We start from the raw sequence: 18,624 nt of genomic DNA, 5'->3' as shown, positions 1-18,624 counted from the left end.
GCGCTCTTCTTCTGGTTCTATCTTGCCGACCTCCGTGACTGAAGCTTCAAGCAAGACTCGGACTCGATGCAATGACACCGTAAGAGCTTATGCTAAGTCCGAATTCAGCTAAGTTCCCTCTACTTCATGCCAAGGTGAGAACCTTGATGACTTTAAAGGAACTAACTGGTCACACCAAATACAACCCCTGGGATGGAAAGGAGTGGAAGCCTCTGTTGCCAAGAGTGATAGCAAAAAGCTTGCGGCATTTCCCCCACGTCAGACCGGACCATGAACCAGGTTGAGAATAAAGTCCCCAAGTAACCATGCGAGCCATGTCAGCCACCTTCCGTTAACTACTTGCAGGCCGTTGTTAGGATGCTACGCCACTGGCCCGCCTCTCTCGCCAAAGAAAGCTTGCCCCCGCGCCAAGGAGGTTGAGCACCCTGATGGCCCTTCAGCTCTTGTTTTCGCTCTCCTTTCGCTCTGGCACACGGTGCGGGGAGGGCGGCCGTTTTGACCGAAAGGTTCACCGTGGCGTTGATGAGAACCTCTGTGTCTGCATGTCGGAAATCGATAGTTCCAGCACCACCACCACCACCATGTGTCACCGTGCCCACCGCAGGATGCCGGGGTCGAGAACCACGCGGGGGTAGGGTTGGTGGCGTGCCCAGTGGTGCCCGAGTTTGCCCACATTTAACCACGGCCTCGCCTCCTGCAGTGCTCCCACCGATGCAGGTCCACGCAGCTTCTTCCTCGAATCACTTGGACGGTCGAACCCATCTTGCAGAGATGGCGCCCGTGGGATACCCCTCGTTTCTCCTCGTCCTGCTCCAGGCATGGCGTGCCGTGGGCTTGCCCCAGGCTATCACAGCTCGTGCCGAGTCGAGTTGTTTGTAAGTGGCGCCAGTATTGAGGATTGAAGCCTGCTTGAAGGTCTCTAACACACCATGCCCGATCACCAGCCCAACCACGACAACGGTCTATGGCATCCCCACCGCCATCACCGACTTCGGCTCCTTCGTGTCGTCGATGAATGGCCAGTACTCGACTTCAGGAGTGCCTTTCTCCGGAACGAGGGTCCCGTTCTTCACCTCGGTCGTCGAGGTGTCTCCCGGAAAGTTGTACACGGGTTACGGGTACTACGACTCGGAAGCGCTCAAGAGTGCGGGCTATAGCATCGTCACTTCAGTCGTCACCACCACCACGTGCCTGACCACGTCCGCATCGCCGACCCTGCCCCCATCTCCAACCGGTTCTCTGTGCAGCCCGCACGGTGACCACTGTGCGTATCCGAGTGCTTGACAGACTCGTAGTAAGAGAGAAGCTGACAACTGTTCCAAGGGCACTGCGAGCCGTACCCGTCAAGCACCCAGCCCCCAGACGCCGGGGAGTGCGAGCCCCATGGCGACCACTGGCACTGTCCTCCGGGTGTCCCTGAACCCACCACCCCTCCTCCGGTCGACACGACAACCACCTCGCCGCCGCCGGCTGGTGAATGTGAACCTCACGGTGACCACTGGCATTGCCCGCCGGGTGTCCCTGAGCCCACCACCCCTCCTCCGGTCGACACGCCCACCACCTCACCGCCTCCGGCCGGCGAGTGCGAGCCTCATGGCGACCATTGGCACTGCCCCCCTGGTGTCCCAGAGCCCACTACTCCGCCGCCCAGCCCCTCGGCCGAGCCCACAAACCCGCCGGCCGAGGGCGAATGTGAGCCACACGGTGACCACTGGCACTGCCCGCCCGGCGTGCCTGAGCCCACCACGCCCCCCGGTTCTACGCCCACCGACACACCCGGCGGCGGTGACGGCGACGGAGAGAGCGGTGAATGCGAGCCTCACGGTGACCACTGGCACTGCCCACCCGGCGTCCCAGAGCCCACCACACCCCCGGGTTCCACCCCCACCGATACACCCGGCGGTGGTGAAGGCGAAGGCGAGTGTGAACCCCACGGTGACCACTGGCACTGCCCGCCCGGTGTCCCCGAGCCCACCACACCTCCCGGATCCACCCCAACGGATTCCCCAGGCAATGGCGACGGTGACAGCACCGAATGCGAACCGCACGGCGACCACTGGCACTGTCCCGACGGCGTGCCCGAGCCCACCACACCCCCCGGCGCCTCCCCCACCGACACACCCGGAGATGATGACAGCGGTGAATGCGAGCCGCACGGCGACCACTGGCACTGTCCCGACGGCATCCCCGAGCCGACCACGCCGCCGCCTGGCGGCACAGTGCCCTCGCCCACTCGCTCGTCGACGGCGTCGTCGGCTGTCGTGACGGCTGGTGTGGGACGGGTCGGCGTGCCTGGGGCTCTCGGGTGGGCTGGTTTGGTGGTTGGGGGGTTGGGGATGCTGGTTGTGCTTTAGGGCTTTGGGCTTTGGGCTTTGGGGGTTGGGTGCGTGCTGGTTGGATGTATGTACCGCCTCGTAGAGGTGGGAGGGCCTTAACCTGTTTCAGTTTGGAGTGTGTTGCGCTTTGTGGCCGCTTTTTGGTAATTGGTGGTGGGCCGGGATGGGATGTGTATATTGGTTAGCTACCCACCTATCTGAGTAATACATATGACGAGTGGTCATTGTAGGTCGTGTAGTGAATCTATTCGGTGATATTTACCGGTGTTAGATGACAAGGAATAGGGTATCTCGGTTGAGAAAAGGGTCGCACAGGTAAGGATCAAGCACCTACTATGTACGTATGTAAAGAAGCCGATGTGGTTCGCTCCGGAAGCGGATTTGGTGGGATGGTTAAACTTAGCCACCCTATGGGCAAAAGCAGCCGGGCGCCTGCGAGTGGAGATGTGGAATAAACCTCGCCTGGAGGAACGAAACCAAGGCCACTCGGAAGCCTAGGGGGGCTGTATTTTACTCGACTGTTTGTATCTAATGTGTATGCCGATGACTTTCGTTGTATTCCTTTTTGCTTGATTTCTTGTTTTCCTTTCGAGTTCAGCTTTTATTTAGCCAGAGGGGCCTAACTGCCTTCAGCAGGGCTGGACTTGGAGCGGGCAGCCACCATTGAAAACTGACCGCCAGCACCAGCCCAAGTGAGCGCCCTGTCCTTCAAGGCTTTGCCCTGTATAAGCTGGGCAGCTTCCACATCATCCTCATGGCCGAGACCCAACTGACCCTGTGAGTTGAAACCCGTCGCATAGGCCGTTCCTTTCCGGGTAACAAAGATGGTGTGGTCGGGTCCGCACGCTACATGGCTGACTTCTCCTATACCGGGCACTGCCGTGGGGCGAAGACAAATGCGCGGTCTCCCGCGCTCGTCATGGCGTATCACAGTGGCGTCCTCAAGTTGCTCCGGGCTGAAAGTTATGCCGAGCTGCCCGCCGTCTAACCGGCCCCAGACAAGACATTGCCCATCAGCCGTCACCGCAGCGGAGTGGTGGGCTCCACCGGCCAGAGAGACCACCCCCTTGCCGCGGAGGCCTGGTATCCTCATCGGGAAGGGCAGGAGCACCTCGTCACTACCCGCCGCTTTAGCATAGCCGGCTTGGCCGAAACTATTCAGACCCCAGGCCCACACCTGGTCCTTCTTGTCAACCGCCAAGGAGTGGTAGTCCCCGCAGGCGATATGCTTGATGTCCCTGATTCTGACGCGGTCAGGGGTAAGCGAGTCCCGAGCGTGGCGTCCAAAGTCGTGGCGACCTAGCTGATTCTGCTCGTTGCAGCCCCAGGCCCAAACGGCGCCGTTCACGTCGAGAGCTAGGGCGTGGTTAGCACCACAAGTGACTTGGGTGATGTTACTCAGGCCGGCGATTTGCGTGGGTGTGGGTTGTTTCTCGATGGCCTGCCCATTGGCGTCATAGCCGAACCTCTCCTTCCCTTCAGAGTTCTGTTGCAGATCGAGTGGATTAGAAAACGGCCTAGGAGAAACCCGTGATGGGTCAACAAACCTTGAACGTGCCCCAACCATACACTGCTCCTGCATCCGTAAGCGCAAAGCTACAGCTATCCCCGGCGGCGACTTGAACAAATCTCGTTCCAGGCGGGAAGTGTTGTGTCGGAATCGGGGTCGGGGTCGACTCGAGAGGGTTCAGCTCGCCATCCTCCTCCGAGTCCCCGTCGACGTCTCGCAGACCACCGTCCCAGGCGGTGCTCCTTCCGAGAGCGTAGTTGTCATTGACGCCCCAAGTCACAATCCTGTTGACCTCGGTCAAACCGATTGTGTGCATCCCACCGCATGCGAGTTGGACGACACGGAGTGCGGAAGGGTCACTGGGGTTGAGAAACTGGTTGAGGCGAGGGCGACTGGCTTCCTGTGCTGCGGGCCCGAGACCTAATTCACCCCCATCGCCGTTTCCAAAGACCAGGATGGCTAAAACCTCGGTCGGGGGCTGGTTGATAGTGGGTTCGACTTTTGCCTTCTTCAACCCGCGTGTTGCGGTAGGACGGTCAATATCATCGTTGTCGTGCTTGCGCTTTGTCGCGCGAGTCGCGGCAGGGCGAGCCCCGGTTCCTGGATTTGAATCGTCTGATAATCAAGACGCGATAGGGTGTTAGCAGTCCAGCAGATGGTGGTACTATTCAACCGTGGTTGACAGCGAGCCGATGACCACGTACTAGGCTCTGCGACATTGGGTTTTACGCGCGTTGTTCTTCTGCGAGTATCGCCGCCCCGGAGTGAGGTCATGGTCTACTATGTACGATGTCGTTACTCTGTAGCCAGTCATGCAAGTTTGGTGTTTTGTTCTGGGATATCCCAGCGGAGGAGGCCCACTCAGTTTACAGATGCGGATCATTCCCATTTAGGCTTCGAGTGGGGGGTTGGCGGGGCAGCCCTGTCAAGTGCCAAGCAATGGCTTCAACGACCTGCATCTGAATTCATTGTCTTTATTGGTTTCAGCAAATATCTCGGTGACTTCGTCCGACGACTTGGAACATGGCCACGAGGGCGCAATTGTAGTGTCACCCTTTAGGTTCTTACAAGCCCGGCACGATGGACGTGACGTTCGGATCAAGCCCCACACATGAACCGCCCTTTGCACTTCGGTTCAGCACATTGATCTGACTACAAATACTGCATCGAGGAGGAAGAACAAGGTAGTTAGATTGCATTCCGAGCCCGTCACCAGAGGGTTAGGTAAGTCTCTAAAATTTAAGCTTAAAAGAGTTCAGAACTATTCATGTGAGGTCAGTGGGTGACTGTAACCTGGGACTCTGGAATCCACCTCGACCTGCGTTGTTCTGTGTCGGCCCCTGCCTGTGCTGTCCCTGGCTAGCGTTTGCACCGACCCGCTCTCGCACCGCCGAACCTACCACGGAGAAACGCGAAGTGAGAGCGGTTGTCTGAGTGCCCCTTTTTTTTCCCCATGCGTGGCTGTGGTACCTGTGTACATATAGCGGCTGAGGTGCAACCGAGCAAGAATTTTCAGTTCACCGACTTCACACAACTATTGCAAATGTATGCAGATTCGCCATCATGAAAGCTGTGAGTTTCCCTTACCGCTTATCGCAAAACTTAAACTATGCTGATATTAGGGACGGCAGCTCAAATATTTCTGGTAAAAAGATCGCAGTCTTATGCATGTCTCCGGCTGCTAACCACGGTTCACTTAGGCTCGGCTGGGGCTCTTTCTTTGCTGGTATGTGACGTTGCTTGATGCTGGACCTCAGGCCAATATCATTGACCTCTGCTTTCACAGTCGGTGGGGGGGCATACTTCTTCGCCAAGAAGAACTACGATGCCCGACTTCAGGGGCGGCAGAGGAACTTGAAGCACAGTACATGAACTGCGGCCTCGACTCGGACCTGGATGCGCAGACCAAGGACAGCACGCGCCGCGGCATCAAGACCCTGAGAACGGATAAGGATGAACAGCCGACTCTAAGGTGGGGAGAAGCTCACATCCTCTCGGGGCTAGGGACTTGGAATCACCAAATCACCACTAGAAACATAGACGACGATAATACCAACTGCCAATTCAATCACAGGCCAATAAAAATATATTTGCGTCGGGCCCCCTTGATATCCATCGCTGCTCGATGAGAGCAGGTGACAAGACGCCATCCAGTTCCATCTGGCGCCTTACTGTTTGTTATTCACGCGAGGGCACAGCCGGAGCGCAGACGCGCCGGCCCGTTGTTGAAAGCGGCAGGCACTTGGACACGACGCGAGAAGTTTCGGATGTTCGCCACAAAACCCGGCGCGATCCGGGTGACGGCATGTCACGCAGTACTTTGGATGACCAGGCACCCAGGGAAAAGTGAAAAGTTCGCCGAAGGAACGGCCCCGATGCTTGCTCGAGGCGGCTCAGGAGATCGGCAAGGCACCAAGGCAAGACGGCCGGGCCTATGGGATGTGCGAGAATCGCATTCTCTGTCTCGGCAGCCAAATAAATCTCTCGCTTTTGAGCCGGAACTCGGCGTTCGGTAAGTGTTTTGTGATTTTCCTCTCGTTCCAGACTCGGGCCCAAATGCAAAAGCTGACGGGATTGTCCGGTTTCTGCCGTCGCTGAGGTGCGGTGGCCTGATTTGAATTAAGAATGGGCTGATTGTCGGAAAGGAGCAGGGGGGGGGGGGGGGGGGGGCGTGTTTTCGCGGGAAAGCAGTGGGTCAATCACATGTGGGGCCATGCAGATGCAGAGGCCCGAGAGTGGGCCGCCTCGACCTCAGCTTCAACGTCGTGTCTCTCTGCCAGGTATCATTGTCCAACAAACGAGCATCTTTTCCGCGGCTTCGGCCAACCGAACAGCGACGTCGCGTGTCCGGCCCGATCCAATTTCTGCCAAAACCACTCCAAAGGGCGCGCAGGTCAGCAGCACTGCAGCAGGCGCTTACGGCGAAAGGAGAAAAAACCCGACCACCCGTGGCGTTGGGCAGCAGAAGAGCCTCCAGCAGCTGCAAGATGTCGTCACAGGACCCCTCGGGTTCATGGAGAATTCTACGTCGATATTATCGACTGCCAGTTTCATGCCTTCTTGAAGCGAGCCTCGTACGTTGAGAAGTGTGCGTTAAGTCCAAGTGTTTGCGTAGTCTATTCCGTACTCTATCTAATGCCCTATAATACCCGTAAAATGTAAACAAAACGTCGCCGCACCTATCTCAGCTCCACTCCGTCGGTTGCCCCGAAAAGCTGCAGCAAGACATGGTCAGCCCAATGTCACCAGTTAAAGAGGTCAAACAGCAGCACGCACCTTCTTGGTATCCCCATAAATACCGAACTGGACCGCCGTCATCCCACCAACCATGACCAGTCGAGCACGCATCCCGGTGTAGGCCCCGCGCAGTCCAAGACCAGACGCAATGCGGAATAAACGCCGAGCTGTGCCCTCGCCTGGCTGCGCTTTCTCCTTGTTGATCTTGCTGAGTATCGTGTCGGCCGGCTGGGAGACAACGGCCGCTGCCAAACCAGCGACAAGCCCAGAGCCGAGGTTAATCCCTGTGACACCCGCTGCCGATAGCTCATCTCGATTTATGACACTGTAAGCGGCCTGGATGGCCTTTTCGTATACCACAAAGGTCGCCATCGTATACGGAATCCTGTGGCAGAAGGTTAGCGCAAAGACAAGAACAAGGTGGGGCCAGGGAGAGTACGGTATGGACGTACTGTTTCAGCAAGATCGGGCTCAGCCCGGAGTAGAGACCGCCGAACCCCTCTTCTCTAGCCAGCTTCGCGAAGGCCCGCACGAAGTTGTCGGCGTACTGGGGTTGGGATACAAGCCGGATTCGGACGGACTCGAATGGACACAGAGCAATGTCGCCAAAGAACTCGGCGGCCGCGGCGGATGCGAGGTACACAGCATTGCGATTGTCGGCAGCGGTAGAGTACCCCAGGTAATCGACAGCTCGAGCTTTGAAGAATTCGTATCCGCCAAACTTGAAAGCACCCTGGAGGCAGTAGCCCGCAACGGTTGGGCCCAATCCCGTCAGCAACGTCCTGGGCCCTTCCAGGGAAGCGATCTGCCGTGCACTCTTGAGAAGGCTCCTGCTGTACGTAGTCGGATCAAGCTGGATTCGGGTTTTCACGCTGTGCAGAGAGCGTATCAGCAATCGGGTGCCGTGCCATGGCCTGGCGCCGGGGATGAGCCAAACTTACACGTCGACTGGCGTCAGTACGGCATGGGTGAAGGAGCAGCAGAAGGCGCCAGCCAGGGCATATCTCGCATACAAGCTCACGTCCACGGCAGTTGCGCTTCCTCTCGACACCTTCGATCGTCCTTCCTGTACGCCCACGTCGGCCATGGCTGCTGCCGGTCCGTGGTGCGTGATGGTGAGATATACAAGAGGATTAATAGAGCTGCCACCACCGTCTCGAACTGCGACTTTTCAGGTCGTCTAGTTCCTGCGAGAACTTCTTCCGTTGCCGCTCGCTCAGACTGTCTCCGGCTGCATCCAGAACCTTGAGATGTTCCTTCTTGAGCGCTTCGAACCCAGCGTCCAACTCCTTGTGCCAGGGGTATAAAACAAAAACCTGGAAGCCCAGTGCGGAACTGGCCACCAGAAAATTGGTCAAGGAAATGGCGCGCGTGTATTTCATAGTGGGATGTGTGCCGGAGCAAGAATTGACTGTGGTGTGGTTGATGAAACGGGGAGTCGGCGACGCAAATAATAACCGCAAGCACATTTGCATCTTCCAAGTTGGGTGCCGGTCAGGGATGACGGAGAGCCAGGGGCCGAGACCTCGGTTCCGGCGGCCCACAATTCGGGCTCCCTCGTGGTTGAGTCACATCCAGCCCGGTTGTGGAGAAGGCGCTTGGGTGCATTCGGGAAAACTCGTGTCGCAGGAAAGCAAGGTGGCAAGCCAACATCGAGGTTCACCATGCAACGGTTGGTGGCGACTTTGGATGCCTCCACTCACTCCTTTTGATCCAGCATGTGACAAATGCAAATGGAACTAGGGACTCCGTGCAGGTGGGCTTGCATAGCAGAGTGAAGTCGCTGTAAGTGCTCAATGCTGTGTTATCTCCAACCTTGGGATTGCAGGAGTTCAGTTGGTCAAATTCTTGCTGGGTCACAAATGGTTCCTAATATAACGCAATTATGGTACGACTTCTTGCCGATCCTAGTCTTCATGGGGAATTTTCGCCAATATTTGGTAAGGTAAATAATGCAGAGGTCGTGATCGGGGATATCTCTGGCGTTGCAGCGGGAAGTCCGACCGAAACTGCGACCTCGACGCCTGGTATGAGTTAGGCACACAGGGTGGTGCATGGAGGAAGAAAAAGTGGAGAGGTGATGAATGCGGCCTTTCTCATTGACACAGCAGAGCAGAAATGGACACACAGGGGCCGGGTCACAGTTTGGGCGCAAGGCGCAGGGCAGGACAGAGTCACATAACTGGAAAAAAAAAAAAGAAAAGAAAAAGAAAAACGGAATAAAAGGAAGGGAAAAAAAGATTCCGTAGATGTCAAGTTTATTAATTATTGCTATCTCTACGGTCCCTCCCCTCACCCCCCCACACTAGCATCGGAATGTACATACCGACTAGCTTCCCTGACATACATACACATATCTTGCCGGTGGAAATGCTAGCTTTGTATTCCGTAATCCGCGTAATAGGTAACAATCAATTACACAATGTACCTCCCTTCCCGCGCCGTTCGCACGTTGATACTCGCCAACCTGTCTAACCATAGTTTGAAAACTCGAGCTCGTGGGTCACCGGCGCATACTGTGACGCGACCCTCCCCCCCAAAGCGCGCCTTCAACCACTCCTGGTGAGCCTTGGGGTTACCATCCCACGCCGCCGGCGTCCAGCTCGGAAAATCGGGAAGGCTCGTGCGCCAGAAGAGTTCCATAGGGTTGGGGGGTAGCGCGTGGAGCTGGGACGGGTGCTTGCCATGGCGAGAGAGCTCGAAGACCACGGCAGTATTGTAGTCGACGATGACGGGCTGCGGTAGGGGCTGTTCGGGATTACGCGCCGCCGGCGACGGGGAGCCGGTCCGCAGCACGACATTACGCGCGGCTAGATCCCGCTGGTCGACGCCCGCGTGCTCCTGCCGCGCAACCCCGTCCAGCACGGCGGCGAAGATGGCGAGGCGATCCTGCTCCGTGTAGGACGCGAGCGCGGACGGGGCCAGGCACACAGCCCGCATGCTAGGGCCTTTGATGTTCTCCATGAGCACCAGGCGGATAGCCCGCTGTCTTTTGCGTCCCGCGTGGGTAATGGGCAGGGTGAAGGTCCACGAGCCGAAGTACTTGGGGGCAAGCAGTCCGGCGTCGCCATCGGTTTGGGCCCTCTTGGCGAGGTGATCTAGCGCAGCGGCTTCGTGTGTATAGTGGACATCGGCCTTCCAAGCGACAAGGACGGGCATGTGCGCGGCCACTCGGTTCTCGAAGGAATAGTAGAGAGGATCGAATATCTTAGCAACGGCTTGGTACGGGGCCGGCGGCTCACTTTGGCCAGGGCTAGGGCTCGCGTGCGGAGTCACAGAGCAAACTACCAGCTGCGGGCCCCGGCCGTCTTCAACAGCCAAGGCGCTTAGGATTGTAAGCTTGGCGGCGAGGACGGTAGGGGCGGGCGGCGACGGCGACGTGGGTGGGGGCTCGAGAGGAGGATATTCCATGACCACCCGAGTCTGGGTCACCTCGTGCAGGTCGACGTCGCTCCGTTCCCGCCACGCGCCCGGGCCGTGGTGGGGGTCGCCAAAGGGTGGCGGAGGAATGTGACGCTTGATTTCCACGGAAAAGCCCGGCCGGTACGGGCAGGCCGGTTTCTCCGGATCCGGAGGCGGACTCCACAGCTCCGGCGGAGGGCCGAGCTGCGGGGGAAAGCGCGGGCGCATGTCGGGTATAGGCGGCATCGGAGTCGACGAAGGCATGCCGAGGAGTGGGAGGGCGGTTGTCTCTTGGTGGATGGCTTTTATGGTGGATGGCGGATGGTCGAGCGAAGAAAAGAAACCAATTTCCTTGTATACCGGAGTGAAGTTGCTATTCTATCACGTTATCTCCAACCTTGTAGAGTTAGTTCGTGGACAATAGGGATCTTGAGTGCTTCACATTCTTGGCGTTACCATAATTCCTACCTTTATATAACGCTAACTTCTTTCTGATTCCAGTCTTCATGGGGATTATCTCGCCGCCAATAAATAATGTAGAGGTTGTGATGGGGGATAACTTTGGCGTTGCAGCGGTGAGTCTGGGTCTCGGCACGCAGGGTGGTGGTGCATGGAGGAACAAAAAAGGTACCATAGCGCGCCAGGGGGGGGTTCCAAAATGGTCTCCACTTTAATGTTGGAGCTGGAAATGGGTCTTTCGGCTGGAAAATGGTTTTCAGAATTGAAAACTGTGAATAGCACAGTCTTAGAAAAAACTACATTATTAGCTTAAAAATAATATTTAACGAGGGTTTATTTTGAAAAAAGGAAAAGTATATTAAAATTGAAAAGTTATTTTAAATGTAGAAAAATATCGTATAAAGTAAAATCACTGTATTACTATAAGATATTTTTAAATATAAGATTTATATAATAACTATTTTGAAACTAAAAAACTAACTTTTTACTGAAAAGTTTTTAATAAAAATAATTTTAAAGTTTTAAAACTTAATTTTAGTAAAAATGGTTTTAAATAATATATATTTAATGATAATATTCTATTTTATTTATTATTTCTAGTAATATTTAATATATAATATATTCTAAACCTATTTTACCTACTCTTCCTATATATAGAATTATTTCTATACAATATTCTAAAAATAGTAGTAAGTCTTATAGCTCTATCTCGTAGTTCAATGTGAAAGGTCTTGTGTTCGATTCCCTGTGAAGTCTGTTTTTTTCTTTTAAGTAAATTGTAAATCGTAAATTGTAAAATTCCAAGTAAATTTCCACGTAAAGTACTATACAAAATACTAAGTAAATTACAAAGTAAATACAAAGTAAAATACAAGGTAAAATACCGAGTAAAATACAAGGTAAAATACCAAGTAAAATAGAAATATTAAATTTTTTAATTTCTTTTAGAAAGTTTATTATAATATTATCTTAATATTAAAATATTCTCGCCTCTAAGATATTTTTAAAACTATATAATTATCCTATTACTATAGGATTATTTTCAATTGAAAAATATCTTTCAAAAATTCTTATCGTATGCTAATCTTGTAACCAAAATGGTCTTTCATCTCAGAAATGCTTTTTCAGCTGGAAAATGTATGTGGAGACCATTTTGGAACCCCCCCCTGGCGCGCTATGGTAGCGATAAGGAATGCGGCTGCTTGAACGACAACCCTCCCCAACCGACACGACAGTTCCGGAAAGTTAAATTCAACACACTGAAATGTCCATCCATTTTCTAGTTGGTTTTAGTAAATATCTCCGTCCAGCGAATTTATTTGATGACATCTATCTAGGAGGCTCTAGCTGTAGGGACTGCCACCAGGGCACTCGTCTTGTGGTAACGAACGTGAGGAGGCTCAATGGGGTTGGGAGCAAAGGAGTGACGATGAGCAGGTAGGGTAGAAAAGAGCAAAACAGAAAGAGCAAAACAGAAAGAGCAAAACAGAGACAAAAAAAAGAGAGACAAAAAAACGAGACAACAAAAAAAGAGCAAAACAGAAAAAAGAGCAAAACAGAAAAAAGAGCAAAACAGAAAACAGAAAAACAGGAAAACAGAACCCAAAAAAACAAAAAAAGAAAAGAGAGAAACAACCGCATCCACCACGCGCACCCGTCCACCCACCTAATTACCTAAACGGAACACCCGATCAGCGACCTTGCGACCCGGCGCCCTGCTCCGTCCTGGCGGCGGCCCGGGGCGGAGCCTTCTTCTGGACCGGCGCGGCCCTCGTCGTCGTCGTCTGCGGCGGGGCGGCCTTGGTCTTGGCCCGCGGGGCTTGTCCGGCCGGCGGCGGCTGACCCTGCGGCGGGTGGGCGGGCTTGTGCTGTTGCTTGTGCTGCTGCTGCTGCTGTTGCTGCGCGGGCGGGGCCGGCCGGCGGGCGTTGTTGGCGCCTTGGTTTCCCTGCGCGCCTTGGTTGCCCTGCAGGTTTCTGTGCGGCAGAGTGGTGGTCGCGGGGTTGGTGGCAGTGGCTGGCTTGACGGTGCGGCTGGTGGGGGTGGAAGGCCTCGCGGGGTGCGCGGAGGTGGGCTTCCCCGGCCGGGGCGCTGCCGTCTTCCCGGGTGCTGCCGTCTTCCCGGGTGCTGCCGTCTTCCCGGGTGCTGCCGCTGCCTTCTTCGCGTCGACATAACCAGCGTCGTTCCTCGTCCGAAGCACCCTGGTGTTGTCGGAGTCTTTTCCTGGAGGTCCCGACCCTCCCCCCGATCCTCCCGGACCACCATCTCCCCCCTCACCCGAGGTGTCTCCACCCGGACCACCCGAGGTGCCTCCAGAGCCACCCTTGCCTGAGCCACCGGCGGGAATTTTATCGAGTTTGCAGTCGCCGTCGTTATTGAACGCTTCCATCAGCCAGCCGAGGTAGGCCTTTCGGAGTTTGTTTGCATCGGGCCCCCCGCGAGAGATGAGCGTCCCATAGATGAGATCCTTGCCCTCTTGATCGTAGATGGTCAGGAACAGGAGATCCCAGTCGAAAACGGCCGCATATTTGGTTGTCTAGCTCTTTTCGAGGTACTCGTGTCTTAAGTACCTCGGTAGGTACCTACCAAGCAAAATAGGAGCCCACAAGCACCAGAGCACTCAGCCAATGGCGGAGACCGGCCCGGGCCTTCAAGTCCCAACCGCACTCGTCTGAGCCGCTCGCAAAGTTCAGCTGTCCACCGAACATCTCATCATGTGAAAAAGGCGTTGTATGAGGCCGCGTTTGATTCAGCCTTGAGACGAACGCCGCTCTGTGCCCCCCAGAGCCCCTCGTTGGGACGGATTGCCGGGCCCATTCACACTGCACGAAGCCGAACGGTTTCGGCAGGTAGCATTGCCGAGTGTGTTTCTTCCAGGTTGGGAACCCGGGTCCGCTGCCCGCTGCTGCCTTCACTCGCCAGTCTCCAGAGCTGTGCCGGTGTGGTAACAAAAGGACACCTCCATCGCCCGACCTAACAAGACAACCCAGGCCTTTATCTCTCTGTGGATTCGACAAAGCAGCAAACATTCCCGACACAACATTGTGTGGAAGGTGCCTCACACGGTCACACCGCCCATTCAATCTTCGACGTCAACCCCTCAGAGTCACCAACCCCTTCTCGTTCGATTGTTTTTTACAACATCAAACCCCCTCCTGCGAATCTCCAAACACAAACGGCTCATTCGAAAATGGCCACGAGGGCGGCAACCGTGGTGCCCCCTTTCCCCTACGAACCAGGCAGCACGTTCGTAATCAAGGCCCATACACCGCCTCCGCCGTTCGGGCCATACTACAAAAACAAGAACCCCGTGAGGGTTCCGGTCCGGGGCCTGGAGTATGGGTCTGGAAACCGAGTGGGCCATATGGGCTTCGTCATCTCGAACCCTCCCCTCGACCCGGAGGCGACGGCCAAGACTAAGGCACAACCACAACGGGTATTGACCATCGCCCGGAAGATCAGTCATAAACCGAAGGAGGATGGCGGCGGCCCGGTTGTTGTTCGCTGTTCCCTCGACTCGGATAAGACAACTACATACATCGCCAAGATCTATGACGGTTTCGAGTACGCGCTGGCCGAACCCGGCGAGACTGGTTGCGACTGCATGTACGTGGCCGACATGGATTACAGCCGAGAGGCGGCCGCCTACGAGAGCATCCCCGCGAGACTTCAAGGTTCCATCGTCCCGCGCTACTTCGGCTCTTGGACCTTCCCTCTCCCAACCGGCGCCCAGGGCCGGCGCCGATGGGTGCGCATGGTCCTGATGGAGGACGTCCCTGGCGAGTGCATGCTGGACATGATTCTGCGTGCCAGGGGAGCGACTCGAAGCAACCCGGAGCCCGACGCGTGGTCGGCGGAACCCCCTGGCCTCGATTACAGCCTTCTTCCGCCAGAAAAGGAGCGTCTCGATATCTTAGCGCGCATTGTCGAGGCTGAGGCCGAGCTCCAGTGGTACGGGGGCGTGATGCACGGTGATGTGGAGCCTCGGAACGTGATCATTTCTCGCCGGGGGCCCGCCAGCGCGTCGCCGCGCGTCACCATCATCGACTTCAACCTCTCGTACGTGCCGCAGCGCTGTGAGGCCGGCCGCCGGATGATCGCTGAAACAGGCCACGGCAAAGGCTTACCCGTCTCGATCATCGAACGGTATTGGCTTGAGTCGCACTTTGCCTACGGAGGCGTGTATAGCGAGTGGATTCCACAAAGCTGGGTGGTGGAGGATGAACCCCTTTTTCCCCCAATGAGATGGTTGATCGACAGGTGGTTAGGGTCTCCGAGATTCCGACCGCCGTCTGAGAAGTTTTTCAACCTCCCGTTTCACCGAAATTTGGATGAGCCTTTTCGCCAGCTGTTTGAGGAATTGAAGGCTGCTGTAGCGAAGGATCGCCAGGCACGCGGATGAGGACTCTCTGGAAGACATCAACGCTAGGACTCATTTATTTGTCATAATGATTCAAGTATCGCACTCAATGTAATATTTCTTTGCCCATGAGGGCGTTCACGTGGTAGCCGAGCCAGGGTGGGTTTCCAACTCTCACGGGCTGAAGTTTGTTTGTGGGAAGAGAATGCAGACTGATCACCCTGACACACTTGCTAAACACTGCCGAAAGGCAAAGGCTGAGATACTCTGTGAAAACATCCTTAGAGGTAGGAGCTCTCTCAGTTCCGCCCACAGCCTCACTGTGCTTTCACTGACTGCTGTGGGGATCTCCGAGTCCTAGGAATCCTAGACTATAACTTAATCTAAGGCCTTCATGGACCGTCTCAGAGAGTTCGGACACACAGTTATGTATGAGACAATCTGAACATGCGCACCTCGCAGGTGGAAATCGGACTGCCGCGGCCGAGGGCGATCGTTATCGTAAGATCCGGCAGGTCCTCTAACGGGAACCGGTCTCCGTTTTGGGGCCTCCGATATACGGTCTATCTTGCTACTGCTCCGTGCCCGTGCTGATGCAGGACTGCGCCGGCCGTAGGTTGGATCCCACGCTCATCGCCAGCATATAACATGCATCGGCAATCCGCCTTCGGGTGATGGCGGCGCCGCAAGCGATAGGAGCAGCGCGTGTACTCGTTGCCACGTCTGCTACTGGCTCGAGTGGTTCTATTGTATATTGTATAGTCGAGGCTTTCCCATCACAACGAGCATCGGATTGACTGGGTCAGTCCGTATAAGGCACGGTCGCGTCCAGTTCGATATTGGCCAATTTACTCAGGTTAACGAGTGTCGGGGCCGATACTCGTAGCGCGAGCACACCAGGTCACTACACCCACATCGCTACGTTTCCACTGCAGAATCATCTGATTCAGCTATTTCTGATAATTGTAGTTGGTTCCTAGTGTTGATGTACTGTGATTGAAGATAGTTGTTAGGTGGAATTACCCCCCAGCCCTTGCATTCAGCCGCTCGTTTGTACACATCGCCATGAGATCCCAGCCAGGTCCTCTATTAACAGAGGTACTGCGCGCCGCACTTGTCCAAGTTCGGTGTCAGATAAGCGGCCGACACGTAGTATCCTGACGGGTTCCTAACCCAGGCGCTAAACGACATGGATTGGATCAGTCTCACATTCTGCCAGCGACCAGCGTGCACTCAAATTCTGAACTTACGTCTCGCCCTTGACGGACTGGCCGGACTTAACGCAAGAGACCTTCACCTTCGCCCCCTTCGCGTATTGCCCAACAGCGCTGCAGCTCGTACTGGCGCACTTTCGGTATCTGACGGCGGTCGTGGTCTTGAGTGTGCAAGGCTTGACGGCGCGGTCCTCGAGGTCGGCGCTTGGTGCGGCGAGGGCAACGACGGCCAGAAGTGGGGCGACGAGAAGCGAGGGGAGCATGGTGAATATGGGAAGCACGGTAGGTAGGTACGTAGGCTTGCCTTGGTGGATGTTGAGTGTTGGAAGGTGATGCCGATTCTGGAATGCAAAGAACAACAGGAGGACTCATACTTTATATAGGTACCTGACCGTTCTCAAATTGCTTCTCAAAATAGTATGTATGTATGGAGATCGAAATTCCAAAGCCGACCGTGCAGGGGTTGCGATCCTCTTCCCGTGTAAGCGGAGCAATGCCCTCCCTCACCGTTCGGCTTTTTGGAGAGTCGGAGTGGAGAGGACCACTCAGCTCAAATCGTCAGCGGAGGAATTCCTTCCCGTGCCAGTTGTGCTAGCAGGGTTGCGGTGGAGAGACCGCCAGCCTTACAAGGCGAGGGAGTCTCAGCCTCAATTCCTTTTTTTAACAATGAGCCCTGAAGGGAACAGAGGAATTTCCCCGGACTATCGAGCCCCGAGCTTGGCCTGCAAGTGCCATGTGGCTGCATTCGATTTAATAGGTACCTACCTATATTTCATTTCCACTGGTCCTTATACTCACGGAACAAGACTTCCCTAAACGGATCATGCTCGATGAATTCGGTGGGCTTACCATCGGTATCGAATAGTAGCGAAGCCGAGATATTGTCTCGTCTTGTTACCTTATAAGTCTTTTAGGCCTAGGGCCTCCTTCTTGTAGGCCGTCTTGTCGCCGTGCCCCTTGGATAGGTCGCCAAGGATGAGTTTCAGGAAGCGGGCTCGATGCTCAGCCTCGCGGACCGTGTATGTGAAGATGATGGCGCGTAACCGGATGTGGTTAAAGATCTGGTTGTAGAGCGATATAATCTTGAAATTCGGCGTCGAGAACTCGTAAAGGAACATGATCATCCTAAAGCAGTACTCGGCATCGAGGCCGGACAGTTGTAGACGCGGCAGGATGTATTCCTCAAGAAGCGTATCCGAATTTGCATCAGCTTTGGCAATCTCAGCAGGGAACCAGCTGCTGGCTTGTCTGCCAACGTTGATTCGGCCATGGCGTCCCATTCCTAGAACCACGACTCGTACCTGTGGTCTTGTTCGAACTGCCGTCTGGTCTCCTCGCCCCGTCTTTCCAGCTTGAGGATGCCGTCCCTCATGTCTTTGTCGAGCACATTCTTCGGCTCGATAAAGTCGCCGCGCGCCAGTTTCCGAAAGAGGTACAGCCCTTGCCACCTTCCTGCCATTCATTTAGCCCGCCTTCATTCACGAGATCTATCCACGACTCCTGAGCAACAAAGACGAAGAGAACTCGGGGCTTCCTTTGATACTCTCCGTATTCTTCAACACCGAAGCGAGAACAGCGACCCTGGAAGAGGACTAGGAAGGGCAATGGTTTCGTATCGTCGCCCGACCTTTCCCAAATAAGCTCACCTTCCGAGATATAGGGTTTAGCGGAAAGGAGATGGACGAAACCCAGTTAGTATAGATGGTACTAGCACTCCTGTATAATAGCGGCTTAACTCTATATATCCTCTTATAGTCCAGATGGTTTAATGCTCCCGAAGGACTAGGAATTTCTCATATGTTGTCCCCACGACGCGAATAGGCCATGCGCGGTGAGGAAATGGGAACCACAATTGTCGACCGATCAAGAGAGCAAGGTTCTGAACTGGGTGTTCGAAGTTGTCGGCGGTACCATCCATCTTCTGGCTCGACGAGCGTATTTCCCGTCCGCCTTGGAAAGGCCACCCCGCAATATTAAGCAAGGCCCTTCCTTGGAGCCATTCGATCGCATGAGAGTCTTGATGGACCAGGACCGCACGCGGGCACAGTTTGGCAACTCTCCACCACCTCCCCAAATAGCTGCATCCTGCCCTGAAGGTGAGAACATCT

At 55.0% G+C, this 18,624-nt stretch overlaps 9 protein-coding genes across 9 annotated transcripts; 3 read left to right on the top strand and 6 right to left on the bottom strand.

The window, feature by feature from the left end:
- Window positions 1-280: 280 nt before the first annotated feature.
- On the top strand, window positions 281-2,738 carry B0H64DRAFT_86096 (uncharacterized protein). Its single transcript, XM_062808896.1, has 5 exons — window positions 281-875; window positions 945-1,264; window positions 1,324-1,782; window positions 2,128-2,504; window positions 2,671-2,738. Exons 1-4 carry the CDS (start codon window positions 523-525, stop codon window positions 2,352-2,354), a joined length of 1,359 nt encoding a protein of 452 aa, XP_062662465.1. The 5' UTR covers window positions 281-522; the 3' UTR covers window positions 2,355-2,504; window positions 2,671-2,738.
- B0H64DRAFT_386701 (regulator of chromosome condensation 1/beta-lactamase-inhibitor protein II) lies at window positions 2,557-4,677 on the bottom strand. The gene is made up of 3 exons (XM_062803158.1): window positions 4,551-4,677; window positions 3,884-4,461; window positions 2,557-3,822 (listed from the first exon to the last, which is right to left on the bottom strand). The coding sequence occupies exons 1-3, from the start codon at window positions 4,618-4,620 to the stop codon at window positions 2,956-2,958; spliced, it is 1,515 nt and encodes a 504-aa protein (XP_062662464.1). The 5' UTR covers window positions 4,621-4,677; the 3' UTR covers window positions 2,557-2,955.
- Window positions 4,678-5,409: 732 nt separating this feature from the next.
- On the top strand, window positions 5,410-6,464 carry B0H64DRAFT_371362 (uncharacterized protein; the record flags this gene model as incomplete). Its single annotated transcript, XM_062802149.1, has 6 exons — window positions 5,410-5,418; window positions 5,469-5,491; window positions 5,547-5,572; window positions 5,686-5,818; window positions 6,201-6,358; window positions 6,391-6,464. 6 exons carry the CDS (start codon window positions 5,410-5,412, stop codon window positions 6,462-6,464), a joined length of 423 nt encoding a protein of 140 aa, XP_062662463.1.
- A 552-nt stretch (window positions 6,465-7,016) lies between these two features.
- On the bottom strand, window positions 7,017-8,307 carry B0H64DRAFT_86048 (mitochondrial phosphate carrier protein). The gene is made up of 4 exons (XM_062808895.1): window positions 8,025-8,307; window positions 7,536-7,955; window positions 7,123-7,468; window positions 7,017-7,061 (listed from the first exon to the last, which is right to left on the bottom strand). Exons 1-4 carry the CDS (start codon window positions 8,168-8,170, stop codon window positions 7,026-7,028), a joined length of 948 nt encoding a protein of 315 aa, XP_062662462.1. The 5' UTR covers window positions 8,171-8,307; the 3' UTR covers window positions 7,017-7,025.
- B0H64DRAFT_439367 (uncharacterized protein) lies at window positions 8,217-10,749 on the bottom strand (the record flags this gene model as incomplete). Its single annotated transcript, XM_062806422.1, has 2 exons — window positions 8,217-8,372; window positions 9,601-10,749. The coding sequence occupies 2 exons, from the start codon at window positions 10,747-10,749 to the stop codon at window positions 8,217-8,219; spliced, it is 1,305 nt and encodes a 434-aa protein (XP_062662461.1).
- Window positions 10,750-12,635: 1,886 nt separating this feature from the next.
- B0H64DRAFT_371359 (uncharacterized protein) lies at window positions 12,636-13,650 on the bottom strand (the record flags this gene model as incomplete). Its single annotated transcript, XM_062802148.1, has 2 exons — window positions 12,636-13,478; window positions 13,549-13,650. The coding sequence occupies 2 exons, from the start codon at window positions 13,648-13,650 to the stop codon at window positions 12,636-12,638; spliced, it is 945 nt and encodes a 314-aa protein (XP_062662460.1).
- An 82-nt stretch (window positions 13,651-13,732) lies between these two features.
- Window positions 13,733-15,376, top strand: B0H64DRAFT_86005 (uncharacterized protein). The gene has a single exon (XM_062808894.1). It carries the CDS (start codon window positions 14,133-14,135, stop codon window positions 15,342-15,344), a length of 1,212 nt encoding a protein of 403 aa, XP_062662459.1. The 5' UTR covers window positions 13,733-14,132; the 3' UTR covers window positions 15,345-15,376.
- A 901-nt stretch (window positions 15,377-16,277) lies between these two features.
- On the bottom strand, window positions 16,278-16,923 carry B0H64DRAFT_472146 (uncharacterized protein). The gene is made up of 2 exons (XM_062807923.1): window positions 16,553-16,923; window positions 16,278-16,482 (listed from the first exon to the last, which is right to left on the bottom strand). Exons 1-2 carry the CDS (start codon window positions 16,777-16,779, stop codon window positions 16,392-16,394), a joined length of 318 nt encoding a protein of 105 aa, XP_062662458.1. The 5' UTR covers window positions 16,780-16,923; the 3' UTR covers window positions 16,278-16,391.
- Window positions 16,924-17,415: 492 nt separating this feature from the next.
- Window positions 17,416-17,975, bottom strand: B0H64DRAFT_371356 (transcription factor/nuclear export subunit protein 2-domain-containing protein; the record flags this gene model as incomplete). The annotated part of the gene is made up of 2 exons (XM_062802147.1): window positions 17,416-17,764; window positions 17,818-17,975. The coding sequence occupies 2 exons, from the start codon at window positions 17,973-17,975 to the stop codon at window positions 17,416-17,418; spliced, it is 507 nt and encodes a 168-aa protein (XP_062662457.1).
- Between the last annotated feature and the right edge of the window lie 649 nt (window positions 17,976-18,624).

The sequence above is a fragment of the Chaetomium fimeti genome (assembly GCF_033439085.1).
Source record: "Chaetomium fimeti strain CBS 168.71 chromosome Unknown B0H64scaffold_2, whole genome shotgun sequence".
Taxonomy (NCBI): domain Eukaryota; kingdom Fungi; phylum Ascomycota; class Sordariomycetes; order Sordariales; family Chaetomiaceae; genus Chaetomium; species Chaetomium fimeti.
This window is presented reverse-complemented; position numbering and strand designations above follow the sequence as displayed.